Below are 27,154 nucleotides of genomic sequence, written 5' to 3' on the forward strand. Positions count from 1 at the left end.
GGCTTGTCTGCACATGCATGGCCCTGAAACCCGGAAGTGCCAGCCATGCTGGTTGGCTAAAATCATAACAGTTTACTTTTTTGATTTCTTAACACATATATAAAATTAAAAATTGTACTATACATCAATATTTAGCTTAGCTATTATTTTCCATTTAGCAAATACTCCTAAGATGTTTTTTATTGATTTTACTTTAAAAATTTTTTTAATTATAAGTATTTTTTCTCTCAAAACTCAATACAATAAATCAAATGAATTTTCCCCCATTTTGCCTCATCAGCAACAATCAGTATTTTTCTCCTTATGTCTTTATGCATGTGCACACGCAAAAGAGAACGAGAGTTGATTTTGTCAGTTGAAAGACACAACTCTCACCTTGAAGGGGATTTGGAGCCAATCACGAATGATCATAACTTGGGAACACAAATTTAGGTTACCCCTAATTTCATGGTCCAGTGTGGTAACTGTTTGATGAAGTTTTGTAGCAATAGATCAGAAATGTTACAAGTCAGGGCACTTTTCAAATACATTGTTGAAAACACTGGTTAAGTGAATTACAAAAAAGTGGGGAGATCATTGCCATAGGTCTCAGATACTGTATCACAACACTTAGCCTTTTGACTGGTAGACTCTAGTAGTCTATTTAGTTAGTAAACACATTTTTAAAAGGTTTTACCTTTTAGTCAGACAATTGCTAGGTCAAGCACAGAGGTAGACACGGAATAGATCTTAGTTAAGGGGTTAAGGAAATCCAGGCTTGATTTTATATTGTTTATATTTTTAAATTAACATTATATATAAATGTTATTTATACTTATATATTATATATTCTAATTTATGTATGCTATTTTTATGTGCATAAACTATTATGTTACATATATGGTATATAAGTAATATATATAACATATTATTTATATTTACATGTATATAAAAATTAGACTGTTCCTTCAGCATTCTAACTTCTCTGCAGTTATTGAAGTTCCTAATCTGTCAGTCAGCGTTGCGAAGATGAAAGTCCTGTTCTTCACTACAATTGTCAATCACAGTTGTCTTCTTATACAACACAAACTTAGAGGACAGAACTCAGGTCAGGCTCAGTGACCTGGTGAGCCATCAACTAGTCCCCTCCCCCTTAATAAGCCCTTCTTATGGATACTTCTATTTGTCAAATGGTCTGTTTTTCCCAGTCCCCATCTGTTGGCAAAGAATATTCTTGGTGTCACACAAAGAAACTCACAACCCTAAAGTAACTAACTCATTGAGACAATTGCTTATGGCAAAAACAGTACAACATGACCTAACATGGGCTTGCAAGTACACACACACACACAGGGACAGGAAATCTTAGCTTTTAATTCTGATACAGGCCAGGTGGTGACTGTGATTTCCTCCTTGGCTGGGGTCTCATCTCACAGTCTTTCGAGATTGGCTAATTTTAAAAGAACAGGCACAAAGGATAGGAAGGGAACGGGAGGGATTGGTTGATCATTCCAAGCTGTCAAGTTCTGGGAGTGAAGCAGAGCCTTAGTAGACCAGAGAGGGCAGATTAAAATATTTCCCCAAAGCAAAACTTGACCCTAATTAGTCTTGATCAATAAATACTAGCAGTCAGATATTGGGGAAAAAGCTGAAAGATCAGTGAAACACAGCAGCAGCCACCACAGATGCCTTACCTCTCCAAATCTTCAAACCGAAAGGGCAGGAGGGATCCTGTCTCCACCCTCTTTATCACGTCCGCCCTCCACCCAGCCTTATCACTTTCTTTCTCCTGTCTATACAGACCTCCAGACCTCTATGGTTAACTAGTGACCAGCTCCACCCTCTGATCTCCAGGCAAGCTTTATTTGTCAGAACACAAACAAAATATCACACAACATACAAGCTTTACAAAAATTTAAAATACTATGCACAAATATTTACAAGATGAGGAAGATTTAAGCACTACTGGGCTCTTGGTGGCAAGCTACCTTTGATAGAAACAAACATTTCACAATTAAGGTGCTTCTGGGTCTTAACATCTTTATAGTACTGAATTCATGAACACACTATACTATAAATACTTAGGTATTCTTTAATAGTCTAACTTTTAAAATGATTGATGTTAGTATTCAAGCTCTTAATATAAACAGTTCATTGAATAAAAGCCTCTTCTCCTACAGACCCTTCCTACTGGGCTCAACCCTTTGTCTTGAGATTTCTTTACTGTGGCCACCCTGAGAAGAGGAACAAAAATACATAGCTAGGTGTGGTCTTCTTAGTCATTGTTGTTTCAGTTCGTGTTCTGAGGTCCTCCAAAGAAGCCCTTACTCCTGTCCTGTCATCCGTGGCTTGAACGGATGTCACCTCTCAGTCAGTCAGTCTGAAGAGAGCTCTTTCCTTGAGGTTTATTCTTCCTGGAATTCAAGGTGACTCCTTAGGAAATGTTAGAGACAGTGATTTATTACTGGTCCTCCAGCCAGATACGAAATTATGGTAGTGATGCCAAGCTTTCCTTTATCCAGTGCGTCCAAGGGAAAGGAAATGTTTCTAAGCAACTCTTTCATTAATAGCATAGTATATTTTAAAATTCTATTTTAAAGTTGCTGCTAGTATTTAGACATGTAATAATATAATAAAACTGTGTTTTAGCCTTTTCTTTTTCATTTCTTTTTCTCTTCTTAATGGCTCTTATATTTCCAGTCTGTCTGAACATTGACCTCAAGTAATCAATCCCTTTTCCTCAGCCTCCTGAGGACTATAATTACAGGCACACTTTTCCGTGCAAGCCTTTTATCTTTTCTTCTTTTTAAAATGAAGCAGTGCTACTAAACTCTAATTAAAGTATCATTGCTAGGTATGGTGTGCATAATGCTTGTGTTCCCAGGATTGGGGAGGAGGACTCTGAGTTCCAGGCCATGAGAAAAGCAAGGCCATCCTGGTCCACATCATCAGAGCCTATTTCAAAAACAAACACAACTTTTAAATGAATTGAAATCAGGGCTTAATATCACATACGTTGATCTTGGTACTTGGAAGTCTGAGATCCGAGAATCACTCAGAGTTAGAGGCTAGACTGGGTTGTGCCAGGAGATCTTATCATCTCACGATCAAATAGAGTCAATCAAATCAAGGAACCTCATGGGAGAGAGACTACTAGGTGCCTACCTGTAAGACATGTACAAACATGTTTGGGGTGGGGGCAGGGAGAAAGAAAAGAAAGAGTTGTCATTGCCGTCAAATCCAGAGTCCCAGGGTCATCAGCATTCCAGCGGAATGCTTAGTCACCCCAGGTGTTAGCATTTCTGGGTCCACAGCTGTGCCTGAGCCATCAGCATTCAGGCAAATTGCCTAATGACCCTAGGGACTTTATGCGCATGGTCAGCGTGGCCATGTAATCTATATGTATGCATCACATGGCTATGTAAGACCCCCTATGCATGCACTGAACGACCTTTAAAAAGCCAATGCACCTGCCCCACGATCCCTTTGCCATGTTTTGTTCAGTGGGTTTGTATCCCCTTTCCTTTTTTCTTTCCCTACTCTTTATAAATAAAATGTCTTTATAAATAAAAATAAAATTATTTTTACAAAATTTGCCATTATATCATCTATAAATGATTTTCCCTACAAAATTGCAAAAATGTTCTCTTTTAGCTATTTTTTTTAATTATTTATTTTTGGGTTTTCGAGATAGGGTTTCTCTGTAGCTTTGGAGCCTGTCCTGGCGCTCTCTCTGTAGACCAGGCTGGCCTCAAACTCACAGAGGTCTGTTTGCCTCTGCCTCCCAAGTGCTGGGGACCCTTTTTCTTGCATTAGTGCACTGGCTAGAACTTTTACATTGAGAAGTAGAATGGCATTTATGTTTGATTTGTTCCTATTTGCTCATAACATACTTTAATTGACTAAATATGATGTTTGTTGCATTTTTTTAAATGAAATAGCCCTTGCAAATTTTAAGTGTTTTAAGTGTTTAAAAATCATGGATGGATATTGAATTTTACCTAGCAGGTTGCAAGTCATGGAAGTAATAGAACGAAGACGTCTAGAGTTGAAGTTTCCCTTATGGGGATAATTCTTCATTAATACAGTTCATGGATTGTTATAATTTTCCTACATTTTCTGTGCTCTTTAATCCTTCCTACATCTCTATTCTTATATTATCCATGTGGCAGTTTGAATTCTAATTGGCCTCCATAAGCTCATAGGGGATGGCACTATTAGGATGTGTGGCTTTGTTGCAATAAGTGTGGCCTATTTGGAGGAAGTGTGCCACTGTGGGACTGGGCTTTGAGGTCTCATATGTGCTCGCCATGCCCAGTGTTTCATTTCACTTCTGGTGTCCTATGGGTCAAGATGTAGAATTCTCAGTTCCTTCTCTAGCACCATGCCAACCTACACGCTGCCGTGGTCCACCATGATAACAATAGACTGATCTGCTGAACTGTAAGCCACCATAATTAAATGTTATAGGAGTTGCCGTGGTCATGGTATCTCTTCACAGCATCAGAAACCCTAAAATAATCCATTTGAGATCATCATCTCTCTGACACGAACTTTTAGAATTCTATTTTAGGCATTTTACCCTGTGTTGGAAACAGATTATTTTTCTCCTTTCGGCTTCACAAATCTAGGCTCACAGTTATTTTTCTTGGTGCTGCCAGAATAGGTCAGGGTCTCAGCTTTTGAAGAAACCCGCATTTTGGACCCCACAGATGGCAGGAAGCAATGACACTTATTTAAAAGCTAGCAATCTTGATAAGGTGGCAGAGCTACTTACTTTGTAGGTGCACCTTGAGGTGGCTCTGGACCTCTCAGGAGTTGATGAGGAGTCAGGGAAGGAGCAGGACAAAAGGCTTGTGTGCTCACCCATGCCCTCACCATGTGGCTCATACTCCTACTGCTACTACTGCCGCCACCACAGTTTCTACTTCTCCTCTTCCTCTTCACCCTCTGTTTCCTTCTTCCTCCTCCTCCTCCTCCTCCTCCTCCTCCTCCTCCTCCTCCTCCTCCATTTTTCTTCCTCCTTCTCCTCCCATATTTCCTCCTCTTCCTTTTTTCTTCTCTCTTCTTCTTTTTTTTTTTTTTCTCCAGAGCATGACAATAGAACTTGACCTTCCAGGGTTTGTAGTCCTGTTTAGGCGTGATACTTTTCTGCGCATTGGAACTCACAGCAGTTTATGACAGAACTCCACGTTAGTTAATACACGGAAGTAAGGTCTACCAGGAAGTATTGCAGAGCCTGCCAGCTGTTCCTTTTTCTATAAGGTTTAGCAGTTAATGTCTTCGCCCTTTGCACGGGGCTCCTTTTGATAGTTTTCAAAGCCTGGTGAAAGGATAGCGATGCAAGTGAACTTGGAGAGGCGGATAGCATGTAAAAGGGTGAAGTCAGGAGCTTCCCAGGGCAGCTTCAGAGGAGTGGCACTTTTTCCTCAGCACCAGGGAGGCACAAGTGCCAAGGTATTCTCTGTTCTTGTTGGTGAGAAGTCGGTTGTGACGTAATAGATAAATTCTAGCAGCAGTAAAAGGTTGGCCATAGGAAACTACAACGGTATTTCCTTCACGTTTTCGTGAAAATGGATACGTAAGAAAATTACATTTTTAATTTCTCATAAAATACAAGATCAAGCTAAAAAATAGTAACTATCTAAAGAAAGTAAATACCCGAAAGATTTCATTATTTCCAGTATGCCAAAGAAGGGGAAATTTAAAAAAAAAAATCTTGCCGGGCGATGGTGGCGCACGCCTTTAATCCCAGCACTTGGGAGGCAGAGGCAGGCGGATCTCTGTGAGTTCGAGACCAGCCTGGTCTACAGAGCTAGTTCCAGGACAGGCTCCAAAGCCACAGAGAAACCCTATCTCGAAAAACCAAAAAAAAAAAAAAAAAAAAAAAAAAAAAAAAAAAAAATCTTTCAAAAATGTAAGTAGCTTGCATTAAGTTGATTTACCCTTCGGGAATGGAAATCGCAGTGGTTTTCTTTATTGCCAGCTTGACTGGCTTTGGAATGATCTCAGACGCACCTCTGGGTGTTTGTTGAGAGGTTCAGTAGAGGACGGAAGATCCATCCTGAATGTGAGCAGTTCCATCGCATGGGCCAGGACCGAGGACTGAATTAAAGGGAGGATGAAAAGCCAGCAGAGTGTCAGCATCCCCCTCTCCCTGCTGTCTATTCTGTATCCACGCAAACAGCGAGCCCTGAACAATTTATTCCTGGTTAGGTGTTTGGTCCTAGCAAGAAGGATAGCAGCTGACATAGAAGTGTAGACTGTGACGTTCTTTAGCTCTGCTTGTCATCATATCCATTTATCTGCTACCTTTTCATCATTCTATATCAGTGTGGGAAAACTTGGGGTCTGTGAGTTAATGGAGCCCTTCTCAGTTAAAGTGAGCCATAATTTGGGGAGCTGGGGTGCTGGAAAAGCCAGGGCCACCAGAGACATCGCAGGCCAATAACTTCTCATTCTTTTCTCTAGTGAACGTGAAGGGACACGAGTCTCGGGGACAACTGGAGCGTGCGTTTTAGAAAGGATCTTTGTTACTGGTGACAGATTAAAAGACAGGAAAGAAGCAGAGCTCCTGTACTGCAAAAGTGGTTCCCAAGAAAGGGTTGTAACCAAGGGTCCCGCTCTAGGGGTTAATAATCTGGGTCATGGGAGGGGCGTGGTCAGTCAACTTGTCACATTCTTGAGGTATTCACGCACCTTTTCATCTGTGCTTGCTAGTTTTTGTCAGCTGAACACAAACCTCTACCTAATACATAAGAGTTCAATCTCCTGGGGCATACATGGTAGAAAAGAGGATTGATTCTCACAAGTTACCACCATATGCATACTGTCCAGGTGTACAGGAATGCATGCCCCCCCATGCCCTGACACACACTAGATTTTTGAAAAAAGCCAAGTGTGTGTGAGACAGATGGTATTCAGCTGAGTTGCTGATGATCTGTATATAATGTTTTGTTAGGGGCTGTTGGACACTCTAGAAAGTTAATTTTGTAAGATATCCCCAGGAGTAGTCTTCTCACAACCGACTCTGTTATAGGCATTTTGTGTTATATGTAGGTCCAAGCATATTTGGAAGTTGCTGAACATCGTTTGCATCTTCTCTAAGTCATGCTAGCCACCTGGTAACAGTAGACACAGCTATGGAGAAGAATGAAGGTGTAACAGCCAACTGGTCACAACTGCTATAAAGGCTCCTCTTCTCTTGGACCCTGCATCTTTTTACTAAGGTTTCATCTTTAGAGACAATAAAGTCATGGTTTTAGAAATAAACTCAGGCCACCACAATCCTCATTCCAGAAGCATTATTACTGGGAGGTGGCTTAGGCACTTCTCAGAAGCTAATTAGTGGCTGCATGGCTTATCACGCTGAGATACCGCTGTGATTCATGGGTATTTATCTATCACAACAGGGTTTGCTAATGCTGTTTGGTTATGAAATTGCTTATGTTTCTGACTCAAGCCTTTGAAAGGGCTTCCAGCAGTTTGTGGAAGGCAGTTTCTGCGTCCCCTCTACGCAGGTGGTGAGTCTGCTTGCTGCTGGGGATGCTCTTGCACAGTGGTGACCCAGGTGCGGCGTCTCGGTAATGTTTCTCAAGTCAAGCGTGATGACAAGTTCCCTTGATGTATCCTTATCTTTTTAAGAAGTTAAGCTTTTAACACCAGTAAATAACACCACCATGCATTTCTATGGTTATATTTACTATAGAAAGATATTGATGTTTGATGCTCAAGTTAACTTCATATGTTTTATTTGTACTATTAACATTAGAATGAGAAGTTGACTTGGTTAGTAACATGCTTGCTATATAAGCTGAGAACCTGAGTTTGGATCCCTAGTATCCTTGTAAAGAAAATCTGGTGGTATATACCTGTCCTCTAAGTGCTGGGCAGGCAGAGCTGGGTGATTCCAGAGCCTCACTGGCCAGTCAGTCTAGCCAGTCGGTGAGCTTTAGCATAAGAAACTGTCTCAAAAATATAAAACTGTGGAGAGCTATCCATGAAGACACTTGACACCAGGCCTCCACTCTGACCTCTCCATGTGCACACACACGAATATGTGCACATACAAGATAGACACACACACAGCATAAAATAAAATTTGATATGAATGCTCCTTAAAGTTTTGCCTCATTCACATATATGTTTCAGAAACATCTAACTCTTAATTTTGGAAATCTTAGGCTATCATCTTTGGGTTACAACAGGGCAGAAATATGAGCTTCAATACACTGTCTTTACAACAGATGTTGTACGCATATTAAGTTATTGCTTATTTGAATGTTCTTGTGGTTTGTTAAAATCTATAGTTAAGCTATACAAACACATAACAGTGATTCAAACAGACCCTCACATTTGTTGGTTTTACTTAGCAGTCCTTCCTTAGAACAGTGAGAATTGTCTCTGGACAGATGCTATTTATTTCTGAAGAGTGGGTTTTAGGGTAACTTGCTCATAACTGAAATGTCTGGGGCTTTTTAGGACTGGGCTTTATATTGTTTGGGAATCCATAAATCGGCTGCTTGCATGGCTTGTTTCATTAATAGCAGACTGTTGATTGGCAGGGCTTGCATGTGATGTATGCGCATTGGAACACAGTGAGTGGAGTGAGCATCAGGTTCCTCGTTCTCCAGTTTCATAGAGCAGTTGGATGTATGCTCACAATTTGTCTAACTCACAACAAGACAATTCATTGTACTCAATTCCCAGTTTTCTTACAGATTGATCTAATCTCTTTAACATGCTACCTGGTGGCAGGAAATCAAACTACAGGGAGAGGGAAACAAAAGAGAGACGCCATTCTTCAAAGATAAAATGTTTCTCAGCTATTTCTTCAGGATCATGTTCTCAGCAGAGGTGTGCCCCTTCATCCTTAAATAGCATTGAAGAAAAGTTGACATGATCCCCTGAAACCACTTTGACATTAGCATCTGCGTTATATTCTGAAAAAACGAAACCGAACTTTGTGTCCATTTCTGCATTTTCTGTATTTGCTTTTCATTATCAAATACCTGTTGATGGGGAAACTTTTAGGCATATGCTGTGATATTCAAGGGTAAGGCACCATTTACCGTTCACCGTCTGACTTTCCATCCAACAGTGTCCTAAATACAGACTTTTTTTTCAGGATGTGGCTCTCAGCAATCTTCTCAAATGTCCTTTCTGAGAGTGACCTGCTGCTGTTATCACAATTAGGTGTATTGTTCATACAGTCACCTTTGGAACCCTGCATATCTGTGTGACTTCCAGCTTTTCCTACCCTAGTCTTGGTTTGAAGCTGTACTTAAAGAAATGTTGTCCTGCAATTGAAAGACATCCAGAGACCTTGAAAATCAGTCCGGGCCCAGCATGGAACAGCAAGTAGGTTGTAATTTAGCAGCTCTCAAAATCTGTTACTCCCACAAATCCGCCCTCAAAGCTGAGTTCTTGTTTGCATTTTTTTTCTCAGACCCATCCTAAGTGTCTTCCTTAAAACTTTCTCCTGTCTTTTTTTTTCATCTGATCTTCTCTCCACAAACCAGGTTTATTTTGCCTTCATACATTTTTCTACCTCCTACCTTTTTTTTTTTTTTGTCTAGAATGACATAATATGCAACCTAAGCTGACAAGGTCAGATTTTCCCATACAGGGGGAAGAAGGAAAGAGGCAAGCTGTCTTGGCAGACTCTGAATTGAGCCAGACAAGCAAGCTGCTGGAACACTATATGTAGCTAACCTGTGCCCCCAGCATTCTCAGGGAGCAATATTTACCGCCTGCTGCATGCCTCACAGGCCATTTCTGAGTTTAGCTGTCTCGGATTTTATCTTGTAGTTCAGTCTGATCATGGCTAGTATTGACTACCTTCTGTATTCAAGTGCTTTACCCTGTTAATAATCCATTGAGATTTCTCAATCTCCTTGAAGGACCTTTAATCTTCTCCTTCCATAGATAAGAAATTGGAGGCCTAAAAAGTTTAAATAACTTATACTGACTTATCCAGCTTGTAACTGGCATGGTGGGTTTTGAAACCTATCGTTCCTGAGCCCACTGTCATCTGTGGTGATGAGCGAGTTTAGTGTGTGCCGTTAAAGTTGGGTTCTGCTAGGTTCTTTGACTCACTGCGTTTTCCAGGATAATGTCCTCTGTGAAGTGAGGTGATTACATGTTCTCAGTGGAGATGGGCAAAGGAAAAGGGCTGCAGCCAGGACATGGACAATTCCTAACTAACAGAATTAGGCAGTTTGAACAGCAATGCTAAATCAGCATTGTCGATTACAGGATACATTTGCAGGGCTCTTTCTAACCCTACCTATCAATGGCTTTAAGGTTGTCTAGTTCTCTGGTCTTTTTCTCGGCTGTCATCTGTTACCTTCAGCACTTCGGCATTCATTTGAAACCATCAAACTTTCTAAAGGCCTGAGGACATGTCTACATTTCTAGTCTTGTAAAATCTGTGGTAGGGAGACAAGAATGTATGGCTTAAATGTGTGCTTCTGATTCCCCATGTTTCGTGGGTTATGTGGCTGAGAAATGGAGTGATTGTTTTTAAATAGACCAGTATAGAAAAATTCTCAATCATAAATTAGTGCTTATTTATGAAATTTTATTGAGATGGTCCCATAGTCAAAGAAATGAGGAAAATATAATCAACTTGTTGATATTTTTGGAAATGCTTATTTCTCAGTTTTACAGAAGGCATTTTAGAGTAGTCTGTGCTGCACTAATACTGCACTAAGATGGGGATGATTTAGTTTAATACTCCTTCTTGCTCATGTAGGAAAACTTGTAACCCATAGGTTTCTCTCCATATGCTGGCAGGCACTAAAGGAGCAAGGAGTGCCAGGAAAGCTTAAGTGCTTGTATGTTTGCCTTAATGCAGGGGATTTTTCCAGGGTTTTGTTGTTGTTTGTCTATTTATTCTTGCTGCCTGACTCGAAGATGGATAAGGCCAATTAAAATTTAACAAAAGGTAAAACTGGTAAGGCTGCAGGCTGCTGTGGTATCATCAGGGAGTTTAGTGAAGTTGAAAACACTGGGTGGAAGTGGGCCTCTGTCTAGAGAAGGAAAAAAGTGAGAGAGATTACAGCTCCAGGGTACTATCAATTAGCTTGCAGTACTTACGTGAGAGAGAACTATGTGATTTAGGTTGGTGATGGACAAACAGAAACTGCTGATGAATTGAGGGGAGGGAGCGCTTAGTGGTCATGTCCAGTCTGCGTGAACCCCTGGGGTCCATCTCTGTCACTACTGACGATCATTCCTTTGTTGAGAAGCCTAGGTGTGGCTGTCACCGACTGCAGACAGCTGTCACTGAATATGGAAGGTGGTAGATCCAGGTGCCCTGAAATGAAAGGTCCCCGGACTGGACGTGACAGTTTTCTAGGTGCTTTCTTCGGTACAAATGAGTCCCTTAAAAACAGTTCTACATGGGTCTGTTGTGCAGTTTTGATGTTCAATCTAATTTTTGGATTGTTTAATATGTCTAGAGACATAAATATTGAAGTTAAATAAATAACAATATAAGCAGTTTACTGATCACCTCCCCAGCCCCATAACGCCCACTCATAAGTGGCTTTTAGACATAAAGCAAGAAAACCAGTCCACAATTCCCAATCCCAGAGAACCTAGAGAGCAATGAGGACCCTAAGAGAGACATACATGTATCTGATCTACATGGGAAGTAGAAAAAGGCAAGATCTCCTGAGTAAATTGGGAGCATGGGGACCATGGGAGAGAGTTGAAGTGGAGGGGAGAGGAAGGGAGGGGAGCAGAGAAAAATGTATAACTCAATAAAATCAATTTAAAAAATCATTTGTTTTTCAGAACTGCAGATTCCCAAACATTCCATCATTTTAAGTTGCCTCAGAAATATAGGAGTGGGCAATTGAATGACTTAACTTATTAATAAAACATTCTTATCAGTAAACCAATTTAAAGCTTGGTGTGTCTCTTCTAAATAAAGATTTCGAATGGTTGTTATAAATTATTGAATAGTATTTTATTCTCACTGTTGTCTGATTACATTTCCATATAGACTAAAATAATTTAGCAATTGCATCATTTTTCTGGAACATAATTTTATATCTACAGTCTGTAAAATTGTAAAGCATATTTATCCCTTTAACGTCCTTGTAGGACTGTTAATGTGCTTCTGTATGTGGTCTTTTTTTTATTTTATTTTATTTGTTTATTTATTGTGCATACAACATTCTGCCTTCATGTCTGCCCACATGCCAGAAAAGGGCGCCAGATCTCATTACAGATGGTCGTGAGCCACCATGTGGTTGCTGGGAATTGAACTCATGACCTCTGGAAGAGCAGCCAGTGCTCTTAACCACTAAGCCATCTTTGAAATGACAGTGTGAGCTGAGAATTTGGGAGGTAGAGGCAGGAAGATCAGAAGTTCAAGGTCATTCTTACTTACCTACTGCTTTCATGACCAGCTACATAAGACCTCACTAAATAAAATAAAATAAAAATAAATTACTTTAAATAATAGTATATAAAAAAACAGTATTCGGAGATTGGAACCTCACATACTTCTTTCCTTATATGCAGTTCCCCCACGTCAGTCACAAACAAAATCTTGAGCCTGTGATAACCTGAGTCCTGAGTAGAGTGAAAACTTGAACTGAAGTGTGCGTTTTAACCCAGCATGGGTAAGTGTAGTGACGACAGAGCTTGCATGAAGGTCTCACGTTTGCTTTGGTTCTTCCCTGCAGGCCTTGCTTCCATGACAGTGCCAGTGTACATCGCTGAGGTTTCTCCACCCAACTTGCGAGGCCGACTGGTCACCATCAATACCCTCTTCATCACAGGGGGACAGTTTTTTGCAAGTGTTGTCGATGGAGCCTTCAGTTATCTGCAGAAGGATGGATGGAGGTTGGTAAATAGTTCTTCTCTTGGATTCAGATAAACTACAACGCTGAGGCATTGGAAAAATTGAGATATCTTGAATCATTGTAGTTCATTTCTAAGTAGGTGGCATTCAGCAAAATTGAAAGTAATCAAGTAATACTTATTTATTTTAATGATAGACAAGAAACATCCCATTAAGAATTGATATTTGCAGAAGACTGGCTTTTCTAAAGCACTTTGGTGATATTTCTCATACTGTGTCTAGTCTTTTACACATTTAATAATGTAACAGATATACATGGGTTTTTTGAGTTATATGAGTGACTGAGAAGCTGATTGTAAATTGCAGATGTAGATTCCTTTTGGGGAAGAAAAAGCATTCTCATGCTGAAGAGAGTGTCTATAAAAAGGTGTCTAAGTAAAATTAAAATATAAAATTATTCATTGATCAAAATTTAAATAGAAATAAATGAGAATGATAATATGAAGATAAATGTTAAAGCTAAATGTGAATCATATTTGTACAAACAAAATTGCATTAAAGCTTGAAGGTGAGAACACAGGATTTTTATTCGTTGCTTTATAGTGTTTGAAACAACAGATTCGTCTAAGTATTCTAGGGAATTGTTACTAAAAGCACACCAGGCTGTGCAGTATTGCTTAACTTATCTTTGTGTCTTCGCTTACTATAACAGATGCTCTTTCAGCATGCACTGTGTAGGAATATTCTGTAAGAGCATCGATTTAGAGATTGGGTCCTGGCTTCTACAGTGTTTGTGATGGTCAAGCAGCTCAAGGGGATGGTTCCAGTGTGGTGGGGACAGGAAGACCTGAACTGCATTACCAACAGTACCACAAGCCATGTGGCTTAGGAGAAGCTCTGATAAAGCTTTATGAGAAGTCACTGGAAGTCAGTGAGAGTCTGCCTCTCTCAAGGTTCACTAAACCAAATACACAACTAGAATAAAGATCTGCTCTCTAGCTTTTGCCTGCAGAGGTCGGTCTCTACAGACTTTAACATGGCTGGGAAATTGATGTAGAATCTTTGTTTTTTCTTTTCTACTCTGTAGATGAAAAGAAAGAGGAAGTTTGTTGCTACTCCTGTTTTAATTTGTTTTTTTTTTTAGCTTTGATTTGAAACTTACAAGTCAATGCTTACATGTACACATACAACTCTAAGTTGTCTATTGTATTTTGGTAAACTTTTATTGTGATATATATATATATATATATATATATATATTATCTGTAATATTTAGGCCACATTTCTACTGAAAGGTTAATCACTTAACATTTTTTCAGTAGTGGTTAAGATATCAAGGAGGATCATACAGTAACGTGTTTATGACTGTGGGGTACTACTGTAAAGGTGAAGTCACTGGGGTAAGCCTTTTATTACCCCTTAAAGGTGGGCGATAAAATCCAACCCAAATCCAAATCTGTCTTCTACTGCTCCTTCATTGCCTACAGATCTGGGACAAATCATACTGTCCCTTTGAGCTTAATTTCCTACCCAAAATGTGGAAGCAAAAAAATAAAACACTTAACTTTGTGAGATCATTGCAGAAACTAAAATATTTTATGCATAACCTATTCGTAGCACCGAACCCAGTGCTTGGCAAACAGTAGGCACTTCATAAATGAGTTTCATAGTTCTCTACTGTTCTGATGCATGAGTGCCACCATCACTATGTCACAAGAGAAGCTAAAGGAAAACCAACGCTTTGTGGTCTGTATTTGCTTGTGGCTGAGGGTGTAGCATAGGATGAAAGAGAAAATCCCTGGAGAGGGAAAATGACTGTAACTGTTGTGGGTACGTAATCCTAGCCCCAAATCCAAATCGGTCCTTCAACTGTTTCTTTATTACCTACAGATCTGGAACAAATTGTGTGATCCGTCTGAGCTTAATTTCTCCCCAAGCATGTGGGAAGAAATTGACCATACCTTATGCTGTGGGTATATAAGGTAGCAAATACTAAGAAAACAGCTGAACTTCTAGTACCTAGTGTTATCAGCTAGATATGCAGACATCTTTTTTTTTTAAAGATTTATTTATTTATTATATATACAACATTCCTTCCATGTTTGTTTACATGCCAGAAGAGGGCACCAGATCTCATTATAGATGACTGTGAGCCACCATGTGGTTGTTGGGAATTGAACTCAGGACCTCGGGAAGAGCAGTCAGTGCTCTTAACCTCTGATCCACCTCTCCAGCCCTGCAGACATCTTTTTTAAACTGAAAAAATATAGGTGAACTGTAATTATTTTTCATTGTTTTTATTTTTGAGATAATATATTCACATCACTTCTTCATTCTTTTCCCTTCCTCCAAAACCCTCCCATATACCCTTTCTTGTTCTCTTTCAAATTCATGGCCTCGTTTTATAAATTGTTACTTATGCGTGTTTATATACATTACTAAATATATAAATACAACCTGCTCAATCTATATGTTCCTTGCATATATATTTTTATAGCTGACCACTTAATATTAACTAATTGGTGCTTTCTTCCCTATTTTCCCACTCAGCATTCCTGAGTTGCCTGTAGTTCTTTATGCACGGTTGCAGCCTCATGCTCTTTCCCCATCTGCTTCAGCATGTCTATTGATGTCATCCTCCAGCAGTCAGGTTTAGTTTGTGTTGCTGAGACTTTGTCATTTCTGACAGTCACTGGAGACACAATCTCACATTCCTTCGGCTCTTACAATTTTTCTACCCCCTCTTCAGCAATGATCCGTGAGCCTTGTGTGAAGGAACTGGGTTGTCGGTTTATCAGCTAAGACCAGGTTTCACAATTCTGAACTTTGATTGGCTGTGATTTTCTGTAGTGATTTTCTTTCTTCTTTTGCAAGGAGAAGTTTTCATGACAGCGACTGAGGATGACACGCACCCGTAAGAACAAAGATTTAGAAAATAGTAGGGACAATGCTGGTTCAGTAAAGTAGCAGTTGTAGGTTCTCCTCCATGATCCATGACATCACTAGCCCTGGATCAAGCAAATGCTACAGTATTAGGCACACTTTCCCTCTTTTTGTGTGGGTCTTAAGTCCAATTAGATAGCTGTTGGTTACCAACAAGGTGTGTGTGCCACTAATGCATTCTCAGAATTATTGTGCCATGCTGGTTATTATAGTTCCTAGGTCTCATGGCTGGGCAGGACCGTTGGTTGCTTTTCTCCTTTGGAAGCTTGTATGATACCTTCTGGTATTGTGAAAGCTAATCCTCAGTGAGGAGGGTTTCAGATCAGATTCAGTTTGGGTCTTCTGGGCCCTGTGTCTGAAGTCTGAAGAACATGGTGTCTTTAACAATAGGGACATACCTTCCACCACTGGGGGTGACTGAGGCCAATAGCAATGGCTTACAATGTTTTGGGAGACTCTTAAAGGACTCTGACCAAAGTTTCAAAAGAGGGGCTTCTCATGCTTGGTGTCGGGGTATTTGTTAGATGGCCTTTAGCTCTTGGAGCGAACATTGTCTACACAGATGGGAAAATGTCATTTACACTATATATACCCCTGTCAGTCAGAGCCAGTCACATCTAGTCAAAGAGGGAGGGGATAAGGAGGAGCTTCAGCCATCTGGGAATTTAGTAGGGGCAATGGAAGGCTAGTCTGCAATGGGGTGAACAGAAGTTTGAATCCTTTAGTGGCATAGTTTTATCTTGTATTTTTAATTAAATAGTTATCCATTGTTTTAAGAACATTGTAAGTTTGATTTTATTTGACATGTCTCAGATAATTTTAGCATACATTTTTATTCTTCAATTTTAATGCATATGAGTCTCCTTACATAATTTTTCAAAGAAACTGATTGTATTGGTGAAGTGGTGAGCTTTCCTCTCTTCCAGAATCACTCCCATGTTATTACCAGTTTTAAAAGCCTCATCAGTGAGATGTTATTTGAATGTTAATTGAAAGAATGTTATTTGTATGTCATTTGGAAGGTAATGCTTTCTGAAAACAAATTCATGCTCAAGAAATGTCCTTATAATTTGTGATCATTAGTACTTACTGACTATATATAAAATAATATAATTTGAGTTAAGCTCTATCATAAAATCATTAAATTACCATTTTAACCAGAATTAATTTGGAAAACATATTAATTATGGGTTAATAGCTTGATAAAATTACAAATCTGAATGCTTAAGATGACTATAATATGCTACTGATAGAATCAATACATAGAAGATAGATAAAGATATTCTAGTGGATAGAGATGAAGGCTCACTTTCATGGTGTGAGTTGATTAGTCTCAAGTCTCATATCCTCAAGCAGCTGGTAAATTCAGCAGTGGTGTTATTGTATGGACTGAGTGAGTGAATAGCTATGAAAATTCTTTAAAAACTCTTAAATAATATTAAACAGTACTTGATGTTATTTTCAGAAAGCACTAACTTCAGCCTCTATATCTTTCTAATCCTGTTAATAAAAAGCCCTCCCACCTTCGGTTCTCTGAGTCTCCCCAAGGAAAAACTAAATGAAGGCTGGCAATGACAAGAGAGGTTTGTAGAAGACAAAGCTCCCTGAAGAAGACCATTCTACACCACAGACAGAGTGAAAAAAAAATCTGTTAATGGCCAGAATATAGAGGATCTTGAAAGAAAATATCTGTACAATAGCATCACGGTAGATACACTCCTATATATTGGTCTAAACTCATGGACTAGATTCTTTCAAGAGTGAACTATGGGTAATGTTGATCGTCCACACAGTTGACTGATTCATCATATGAATGTGCCACATTGGTGAAGGTGTTGATAAGAGGGGAGGAAGCATTTGGGGAGAGTAGGGGTGTGGGGGAGACCTCTGTACCTTCTCATCCTTTGTAAGATGACAGTAATGAAGCAGGCACATTGAATGGAATTATGCATTTGTGGTTTGCACATTAGTACTTGGTAGATCAACAGATAATGCATTCTTTTTTTTTCTTAGAACAATCACTAGAATATAGTAAAGGAAACAGCTAAGAAGCCATTGTAAAGATTAATAAAGAATACTTAAAATAGGTTGATATGCTATAGAAATGTAAGGTAGTAAAAGCGCAGGTGTAAATACCAGACGGGGCAGATGGAAAACACATAGCTAAACAGTGCACTTAAAATGTAGCTTTAGCAAGGTACCTCATATTAAATGTTAAAAGGTAGATCTAGAAGCATAAAAACTATCACTGTATTCCCAAATGAGGACACAAATAGACACTGCCTAAAAGGTAAGTGTTTTGTGCATTAGACAAAAGCGTAAAAAGATGGGAATATGGAAATAAAACTGGGGTACTGTGGGATTTGCAGAGTGGACTACAGTGCTGTCAGTAGAGTTTAGGGTGGGTCATAATGATCAAGAGCCCGTTTGCCAGGAGCACCAGCAATGATAACAATGTGGAATACACGGTGAGAGCTTCAAAATAGGGAAATCAAAAGGGACTGGGTGCTGGTTACCTAACACCACGCAAGCGCATGATAGTGTACAGATGCATACTTCAAAATGACAAAATGGCAAAATGTGTGCTTTATCTCAATAAAAATTAGTAGCATGGGAAAACAGGCAAATCTAGATACTATTCTGAGGTTTTTAAATATTTTATTGCCAAAGAATAGAACAGTTAAACAAAACAGGTAATATATTATAGAAACCCTTAATATACCATTAAGTTCCTTGTCTTTTGATTGACTTTTGACTGCCACATTCAACAATGTTTATAATTTGTCAAATTTCTCTCAGGCTTTCTTTGCAAACACTGGCCAGGTGCTGAAGTATGAAATCCATGTTAGTAAGGTTTTAAATAAAGAAATTATATTACATTTTGAACCTATCTGTTTACATTATTAAATCAGAAATTAATAACCATAAAATTGTTAAGAAAGTCCCAAATATTTAGAGATTGAAGCACTATGTTCTAAGTAACCTATAGATCTGTGGTGGTTTGAATAGGAGTGTCCACTGTAGGGTTTTATGTTTGAATACTTACTCCTTAGTTGGTGGAACTTTGCAGGGACAGATTAGAAGCTGTGGCCTTGTTGGAGGAGGTGTGTCACTGGGGACAGGCTTTATGGTTAATTATTCCCAGTGTCTTTTTCTGCCTCCTACTTCAATCACGGATGCAAACTGAGGTGTTCTCACTGCCGTGCTTAGTTCTGTCATTGTGGACTCTCAGCCTCTAAAGTCATAAGCCCAAATTAAATACTTTTTTTTATAGTTACCTTAGTCATGGTGTTTTATCCAAGCAAGAGAAAAGTAACAAGGATACATTCTAGGGAAAACTGGAAAAAATTAAATTGAAAATAAAATCTAATATATATATATATATATATGTAATATATATTACATAAAACACTAACTGATGATCTTAGATAAAGGGCTTAAAGTCATAACCTAACTAAGAAACTAGAATAATGGCAAGTTGGATGGCTCACACATTTAAACCTAGCACTGAGAGGCAGAGCCAAGCAGATGTCTAATTAATTCTAGGCTAGAAGTTCTGCACAGTGTGGTCCAGACCATAGTGAGACCCTGTCAGAGAAGGAAGAGGAGGAGAAGGATGAGGTGGGGAAAGGGAGATAATTGTTGATGTTGTGAAAACTCAAAAGTAAGGATTAGAACAGTAAAACAAGCAGAAGGTATAACAATAGAAAAACAGTGGAGCTGATTTGTGAAAAGATTAATAAAATTAATGAGGTCATTATGACTCATTTTGCTAAGAAAAAAACCCAAAAGCTTCCATTATTAATTCCAAGAATAAAAGAGGGTATGCCATTCCTCTGGATATTAAAATACCATTAAAATTTTCTAAGCAGTAACTTTAGCAAGTTGGAATGGGCATGCACTTTACAGTCATACTTTATCAAAAATGCACACCAGCTGAAATGGTAAATACAAAATTCTTTCCATTTCTAAATAAATGTAAGCATGACTCTTTGACCACCAGCCAGATAATTTCACTGGCAAGTTCTAGAAAAGATTGAAAGCAGTGTTTCTCTCACTCAAGGTTGTGGATAGGCACTTTTTCCCATCTATATTCCAGCCCAAGTCAGTGAAGACTAAGACTTACTGCCTAAAAGCAACAGAAACAAAAGTAGCTTGTGCTCCATGGGTCCACATAAGGTTCATCAACAAGCAAACTAAATGACAGGCACATAAATCTTACCAGCCATTAGCCCTGGCTATAATGATCAACTGACAAAGAGTGAGTGTAAAGGAAGTTTCTTGGGTGGTAGAAATGTTCTTGTCTGCTCTGCTGTTCACAGGGTTCATTCATTTCCTGATATCTCATGCAGAGTTCCTTGCATGGCTTTGATACCCAGTACTGGGGAAACGTTACCACTAGCCTCATACTGGTTCCCTCACACTATTCCTTTCCTTTGCTTTATTTTTGTCTTTTTCAGACAAGGTTTCGAGCTTATTATGCCGCTGAGATAGCCTTTGAATGGATGATCCTCCTGCCTCCACCTCTGAAGTTCCTGGAATTATAGACATGTGCCAAATGTCTAACTTTCCCATGCAAACAGCCTCCATAGAAAAAAAGTCTCCTGATGTTTGTCGTTTTTAAAAGTCCCAGCATGCAATTAAATTGCCTTATTTTTGTTCAAAATTTTTGGTACATAGACTCTATGATGTAAGGGGTATTTATCATTACCACACTTCTATAATCTCTAGTTTTAAACTGCATGAAAGATTGTCAGAGGCTTGGAGAAATCAATCAATATCTCTCTGTGTCACACACACAAAGAGAGAGAAAGAGAGAAAGAGACAGAGACAGACACACACATGCAGAGAGAGGCTTGTTAGAAAGATGGAGCATTAGTTGTGGGGAGCTGCAGGTTGCATTCCTGCAGCCCTGCTCCCAGCTGCCTAGCTAGCTTATGCCCCGAAATAACAACACACAAACTGTATTCTTTTAAACACTGCTTGGCCCATTATATCTAGCCTCTTCTCAGCTAACTCTCGCACCTGGACTAGCCCATTCCTAATAATGTGTGTAGCACCCCAAGGTGCGCTTACTGGGAAAGATTCAGCATATCTGACCTGGCGGCTTGCTTCATCGTGTCTGCCCGGGAGAGGGGAGCATGGCCTCTGAGCTCACTTCCTCTTCCTCCCAGCATTCTGTTCTGTTTACTCCTCCCACCTATGTTTTAACCTATGAGGGCCAAGCAGTTTCTTTATTTTTTAACCAATGACCTTCCTCCATCAATTAGTTGTCAAAGAAACTGTCCTGTGCTATCCTATGAATTTGGTGTAAGTCTTCATGTACTTTGCCAGTTAGTTTGAAACTAACATGTACAGAATGCCTCATTGATTTCAACAGAGTCAGTCTGTTTCTGTCAGAGTATGTCTGTCTACTCTAACCACAAGACTCTAAGTAACATTTTCCAAGTCACCAAATACTGATAGAAGATTTTAGGGTTTTATTTCCCTTTAAACCAAGCACTCTTCATCGCATTTATTTGTTTATTTGGTGGTGTTTGTTTTATAAGTATACATAGAATCTGTCTTGAGGTCACAGAATCTGTCTTGAGATAGCACAGACATTTGCTTATTTGCTGATCATAAATCAGTAGGAAGTAAATTGAAATATTCAAGGTATGACATGTGGAGAAATTTTCTTTATGCAGCCCCCTTCCCAGTCCTTGTGTCATTAGCTAACATGATTGTCATATGTCAGTCAGCAGTGATGATCTTCCACATGGTCTTTGGTGGCAAGGGAGAGTTAAGTTAAGGCAGCAAAATCTCAGTTTGGCAGCTTTTTAATTTTAAAATTTACTGATACTTAAATTTTGTTTATGTGTGCATGTCTGTGCGTGGGAGGCCAGAGGAAAATGTTGAACCCCTTGGAGCTGGAGTTATGAGCAACTGTAAACCTTCTGATATGGGTGTGGGAACCAAGCTCGGGCCTCTGGAAGAACAGAAAGCATTCCTAACCAATGAGTCATTTCTCTTGCCCAATTTTCTTATTTCAACTGCATACTGTTAAAATGGAGTTATGAGACAATAACAGAAATTCAAAAACCCATCATCAAGTAACTTTCTGTAAGATAGAATATATCAGGTGACTAAAACCCCAGTGTTATCTTTTTGGCAATGTTATTGTGTAGCTATTTTCCCACTGGTCTATGATAGAGTACTCTCAGTAAGCAGATCATTCATACAGTTATTGCTGAAGTATATGAGAAGTAGGTGAATGCCCACAGCCACAGGAACATTGAATAACTAGCTCTGAATGCAGAGCTGCACAGACAATATTCCTGGGTGCTGGTTTCAGGGGTCTGGAGTTACTCTACTCTGTTTGAACTAGAAAGTTTATTTTTCAGATTTATGCAGCATTGTACCATCTCTGATTAAGTTTATTTGCTGTGCTTGGTGATGAGCCTAGTTCTTGGTCTTTCATATACATTCAGAAGATTTTCTTTTTGTCGGATAAACACTGAGTATTGACTCAGAGAGAACATAAAAAATCCTGGTGTGGCATTCTAAGCTAACATAAATCTTCATTCAATGGATTTCAAAGAATCTACTGACTCTAACAGACTCTTTATTTTCAGTGAAAAGAAAAAAAGTTTGTTTACTGTTATTTGTGAAGGCCTGCCAACTTGGAAGCATACATGCTCCAGGGTAGTGTGTGAATTGTTTTGTGCAGCACCATGAAGCCCACAAAAATGAAGGAGGTTTTGGGAATAAAGCATAGATAGTGTCTGTCTGATTATTTATAGTAATCTTGTAGTTTATTTGAGCCGTCCAGATTGATCTAGCATGGACTTGATTTGTTAATGAGCAGCAAGTGGGTATAAACACAAAGTGGAAATGAAACAGTTGTAACTACAAAACTAATTTTGTTACTTGATTATATTTTTTCCACTTTCACATGAACAGTACTGGATATTCTTAGATAATCTTCTTTAAGGCCTAACTGTACTCAAGACACACTTTCAAAGACTGTCACTAAGGATCTTTTTAGACTTGCGAAATCCCACCAAGATTTTCTGTGGCAGTGGAAATAGGCAGAGGTTTGGGGCTTGTGGCTTTCAGAGAGTGTTTGTTTGAGCACTCGGTGCCATGGAAGGGAGGCAAGGCAAGTGGGGCTGCAGCTGTCGCAGCAGGAGTTTGTGTCTGGCATGCTGCAATTGCAGATGAGAAACAGAGAGAAGCTTAGACTAGAATCTGGGGTTAGGCCAGTCTTCTGGGCCTAATAATCCAGTCTCCCAAAAGGCCCTCGGATGTGTCTCCTACCTCACCCACTACCTGGGTGCTAAGAGTTCAAACTCGTGGACATGTGGGAGATTTCATATTAACCCTAACATTCTGTCCTCAGCTTCTATGGTTTGTCACAAAATGTGTAATACATTCAGTCCAACTTTCAAAGTCCCTATAGTCTTAGAGTTCCAATTGTTCAAAAGATAGTATAGTTTAAGATTCTAGAAAATCTAACTTTGTACCCCCCCTTTAAAAATACAACAGCAACGAAACAGTTACTTACTTCTAACATACAATCATACCGAGTAAAGCTTCCTGTTCCAAATGGGAGGACGGAGAAATAGAGATCTAAGGATGGCTGACGCAGCAGGTTGAATACCTAGCCTTGTAGAACCACGTTAGCGTCTGCGACTCGTGCTAGAACCTTCTGAATTTCACTTGCCTTCAGTATCTGCACCTCAGGGGCCTGTGTCATAAGTGGCCACTCTTGGGCTATCTGTGCCTGCCATTTTCCACTATGAAGACTCTTGTTCCTACTGTCTCCAATTGCCTGGGCCTACACTGCAATTTAGGCTCGACCTTCTCAGCTTAATACAGCGGCCCCTCCCTGCAGGGAACTTGCTGCCATGCACGAACTGAAGTTGGGGGCTTTTGGGAAACCTGGTAGAAGCCACTATAACCTTATCACACTTTCATCTTTTATGCCTGCAATACAGTACTATGCAGACAACTGTTGGAAGCTATTCGGGGCTGTGGACCCCTGGGCCCTCAATTACCTGTGATCTGCTTGCTTTTCCTGTGTTTGCAGCTGCTCTGAGCAAAACAACTTGTTTTCCCCTGTTTAGAGCCTGCTGCAGCTGCTCTGAGCAGGAGACCCTGATAGCAGAGGAGTGGCTTCTGGTTCTGTAGCTGAAAGAGCCCGAGAGCTGGGTGCAGCTATCAGTTGAGGATCCCTATATAAAGCTTCCCCTGAGTTCAAAAAAGTTGGCACTCTTGTACCAAACCATGTCTCTGTCTCCCTGTCTCTCTCTCTCTCTTTGTGTGCCTATGCGCTCTTAAGTCTCCAAGCTTAGTTCCTGGCTCAACCGGTCCTGCAGTGACCTGGGAGCTACAGGTGAAGTACCATATAGCACTCAGCACAGAGGCCTGGGGTCTAACATTCCCAATTCCACTGTCAAATTCAGATGTAGTCTGAACCCTTCTACCATAGCCATAGTGAAGTGACCTCTGGGCTCCTACCTGGCTAAACCTAAGAAAACATTTCCATAGGTGCTGAAATCAGTATGCATTGAAAGTTTTTGTTCAACTGGATTTCATTTTTCTATGCGGGAGCCTCCCATGGCGGTGTTCTTGCCTCCCTGGCACACTTCCTATTCCCCAGTGAAGAAAGGTATGGTTTTGACAAAATGAGTTTGGGAAACAAGCGGAGTTGTTGATTGAACTGCACACCTTTATGCTCTCCGGGTCAGTAGGGTAATGGGCCAAGTGGCTGTGTCATGTGAGTGTTTTTATTTCTTCAAGTGGACTATGATCCCTTTCCTCAGTTGAAGGAAGGTCTTCAAGAACTACAAAAATAATTACATACAGATCAGTTTGAAAATATGCTACAATGAAGGTCCTTTAGCTATGATGGTTTTCTATTACAGCTTGACTTCTATTTAAAATTGTGTGTGTGTGTGTGTGTGTGTGTTAGGAAAAAGTACTAAGACAAGCCGCTCTGCCAATGCAAAGAAATCCAATTAGATCAGATTAAACCAAATTAAAATGCCCATTGTTTTATTAAATACAGCGCTCTCGGGTGGCTGAGCGCTTGGCGGGGAGACAGGAAAGCGGGGAGCACATGCAAACCAGGAACCGCATGTTCCTCCTCTGGGAACCCACTTAAATACCCTGTGGGAGTGGTCCTGACCCTTCCCAGGGAGGGGTCAGGACGTGGCATGCTGGGATTTGGAGTCCAGACCAATGCAACTCCCAGGCCAGGGAGCTGGGATGGATGCCAGGGGCTGGGGTTACACTCCTGACTTAGCAATATGTATGTACGTATATTGTATGGAGTTCTATTGCAAGTGATCACAACCATTTTTCCACATTATTTGAGTGGTGGAAAGACAAAAGAGGAAAGGAGGAAGAGAATTAGATTGTGAACGTACAATGTAGCTCCATATACAATTCCCTCTGAAAAGCTGAGGCTGGGAGAGAATTTCACTAGACTCAGGTTGCAAAATAAAATACAAATTAAAAACAGCTTTGGGCCGGGCGGTGGTGGCGCACGCCTTTAATCCCAGCACTTGGGAGGCAGAGGCAGGCGGATCTCTGTGAGTTCGAGACCAGCCTGGTCTACAAGAGCTAGTTCCAGGACAGGCTCCAAAACCACAGAGAAACCCTGTCTCGAAAAACCAAAAAAAAAAAAAAAAAAAAAAAAAAAAAAAAAAAAAAACAGCTTTGGCTCTATCATGTCTGTCCTGTGTAACTTTGTTTTTCTCCCAATGATTTTTTTTTTCAGAAAAAAAATTGTTATTTTTATCGTTTCCTATGTAATTTAAAGGGACATTTCTGGAGGCTGAAGCAGGAGATTGCCAATTTGAGGCCTGCTTGAGCTGCCGAGGGAGACCCTATGTCAAAGAAACAAAGCTTCTTTGAACTGGTGGCTGTCCGTGCTATGGTGATCCCTTCGGGAGCTTCCAGTTTAGTCCAGAGGGGTGCTGGTAGAATAATGTGGTCTCGTTTGTGGCTAGCTGCTCTGTTCCTGCTGGCTTGCAGTTACCCAGCCGGATGGGGGACACTGTCACACAGTGTGCAGAGGATAATTCAGAATGCTCGCCACTCTCCACTTTCTGTCTTTGCTTCAGGATTTTAGGTGCATAGGTGTGAGTGAATCCTTGGAATTCTTTAAACCTGAAGTTGAAGTAAATGAATGCAATTTTTTAATGAGTTCAGCATGACTAATTACTAAGTGATTAATGAAAATTTATTATAGATTGGCTCATAGTAAGTCCATCTAGGGGCCAGACTGCCTGGATTTCATTTGTATCTTTTACCCCTTCCTAGCTATGGTTTTCCTTGGTGTTTCAGATCGGGAAAGTGAGGTTAGTCATGGCAGTCCTAGGATTGCTATGAAAATAGTGGGTCGCCTGTATATTCGGATCTGTAAAGTGAGGTTGGTAGTGGCAGTCAGGGGATTGTTATGAAGATGGTAGGTGTCCTGTATCTTGGAGTCTTTTGAACAGTGCTCGGCACATAGCTGGTATCCTTTGTCAGCTCCTATTGCTTTTGTACAGGGTTCTGTGAGCCAGCTGCGCATGGACATTCAAGTAGATTTTCGTGTATTTGGGAAAGACAAAGGCTATGAATCATGTTCATGAACCCACCATGGCCTACTTCATGGCCAAGTACTGTGAACTGCAGAATCCTGTGCCTTAAATGGCCTCCTGTCAGAAGATTCTGGAGTTGCACAGATAGGAGCAGTGTGATGCCCTTGAAGCAATGGTGTAGTTCGGTGAAGGACCTGTAAGATGGTCGCAACTGGGGCACATCTGATCCCTGGGAGGCAGCTGGGGCCCAGCAGCAAAGGATGTAGGATTCTCAGAGAATCAGTCCTTTGGAACTGAGAAATGAGTTTACTCTGAGTGAGAAGGGCTTGTTCTACTTGGGCTGACAATATCTGGAAGTATCGTATCATCCTGGCGGGTCTTACTCCAGACTTCATTTCCTGGTAGTCAGGTGGTGTTGGGACCATAGCTGAGACCCTGCTAACGTCTAGGTCAGTGTATTTTAAAAGCTATCTTGCCATAACACTAAGGGTATTTTGAAGTTTCAAAACTCATCAGTGTTTCTAGAGTCAGGCAGTTTTTCTCTTATCAGCCTGTGGTACCTCTTTACCTCCTAAAGATAAATGGTTTTTCCTTGAGATCGCAGGTGTTTGTTGTTCATTTTTACCGCTGGGATTTTAAAATGTTTAGATCTGTGGTTCTTGGCCTCAACTGCACATTAGCACCACCGGGAGAGCTTTTAATGAAATAGAATTCTCTGGGCTCAGAGCCCAGACCAATTAATCACAATCCCGGGGAAAGGTGGGGCTTAGCCACTGGTGTATTTAAACTGCCCCCTGGGGGATTCACACGTGAATCCTGGATCCAGAACCCTTGCTGT

At 40.2% G+C, this 27,154-nt stretch overlaps 1 protein-coding gene across 1 annotated transcript in view; it reads left to right on the plus strand.

Moving 5' to 3' along the window:
* The window catches only part of Slc2a13 (solute carrier family 2 member 13), a 293,453-nt gene that overhangs the window by 46,020 nt on the left and 220,279 nt on the right, over positions 1 to 27,154 (plus strand). The window contains exon 2 of the mRNA XM_041672334.1: positions 12,681 to 12,840. Within this exon, the coding sequence (XP_041528268.1) occupies positions 12,681 to 12,840 (160 nt within the window). The remainder of the gene's footprint in view (positions 1 to 12,680; positions 12,841 to 27,154) is intronic.

This window comes from Microtus oregoni, unplaced genomic scaffold (genome assembly GCF_018167655.1).
Source record: "Microtus oregoni isolate MIOR12 unplaced genomic scaffold, Mior012 000022F_ref0000154, whole genome shotgun sequence".
NCBI classification, from domain to species: domain Eukaryota; kingdom Metazoa; phylum Chordata; class Mammalia; order Rodentia; family Cricetidae; genus Microtus; species Microtus oregoni.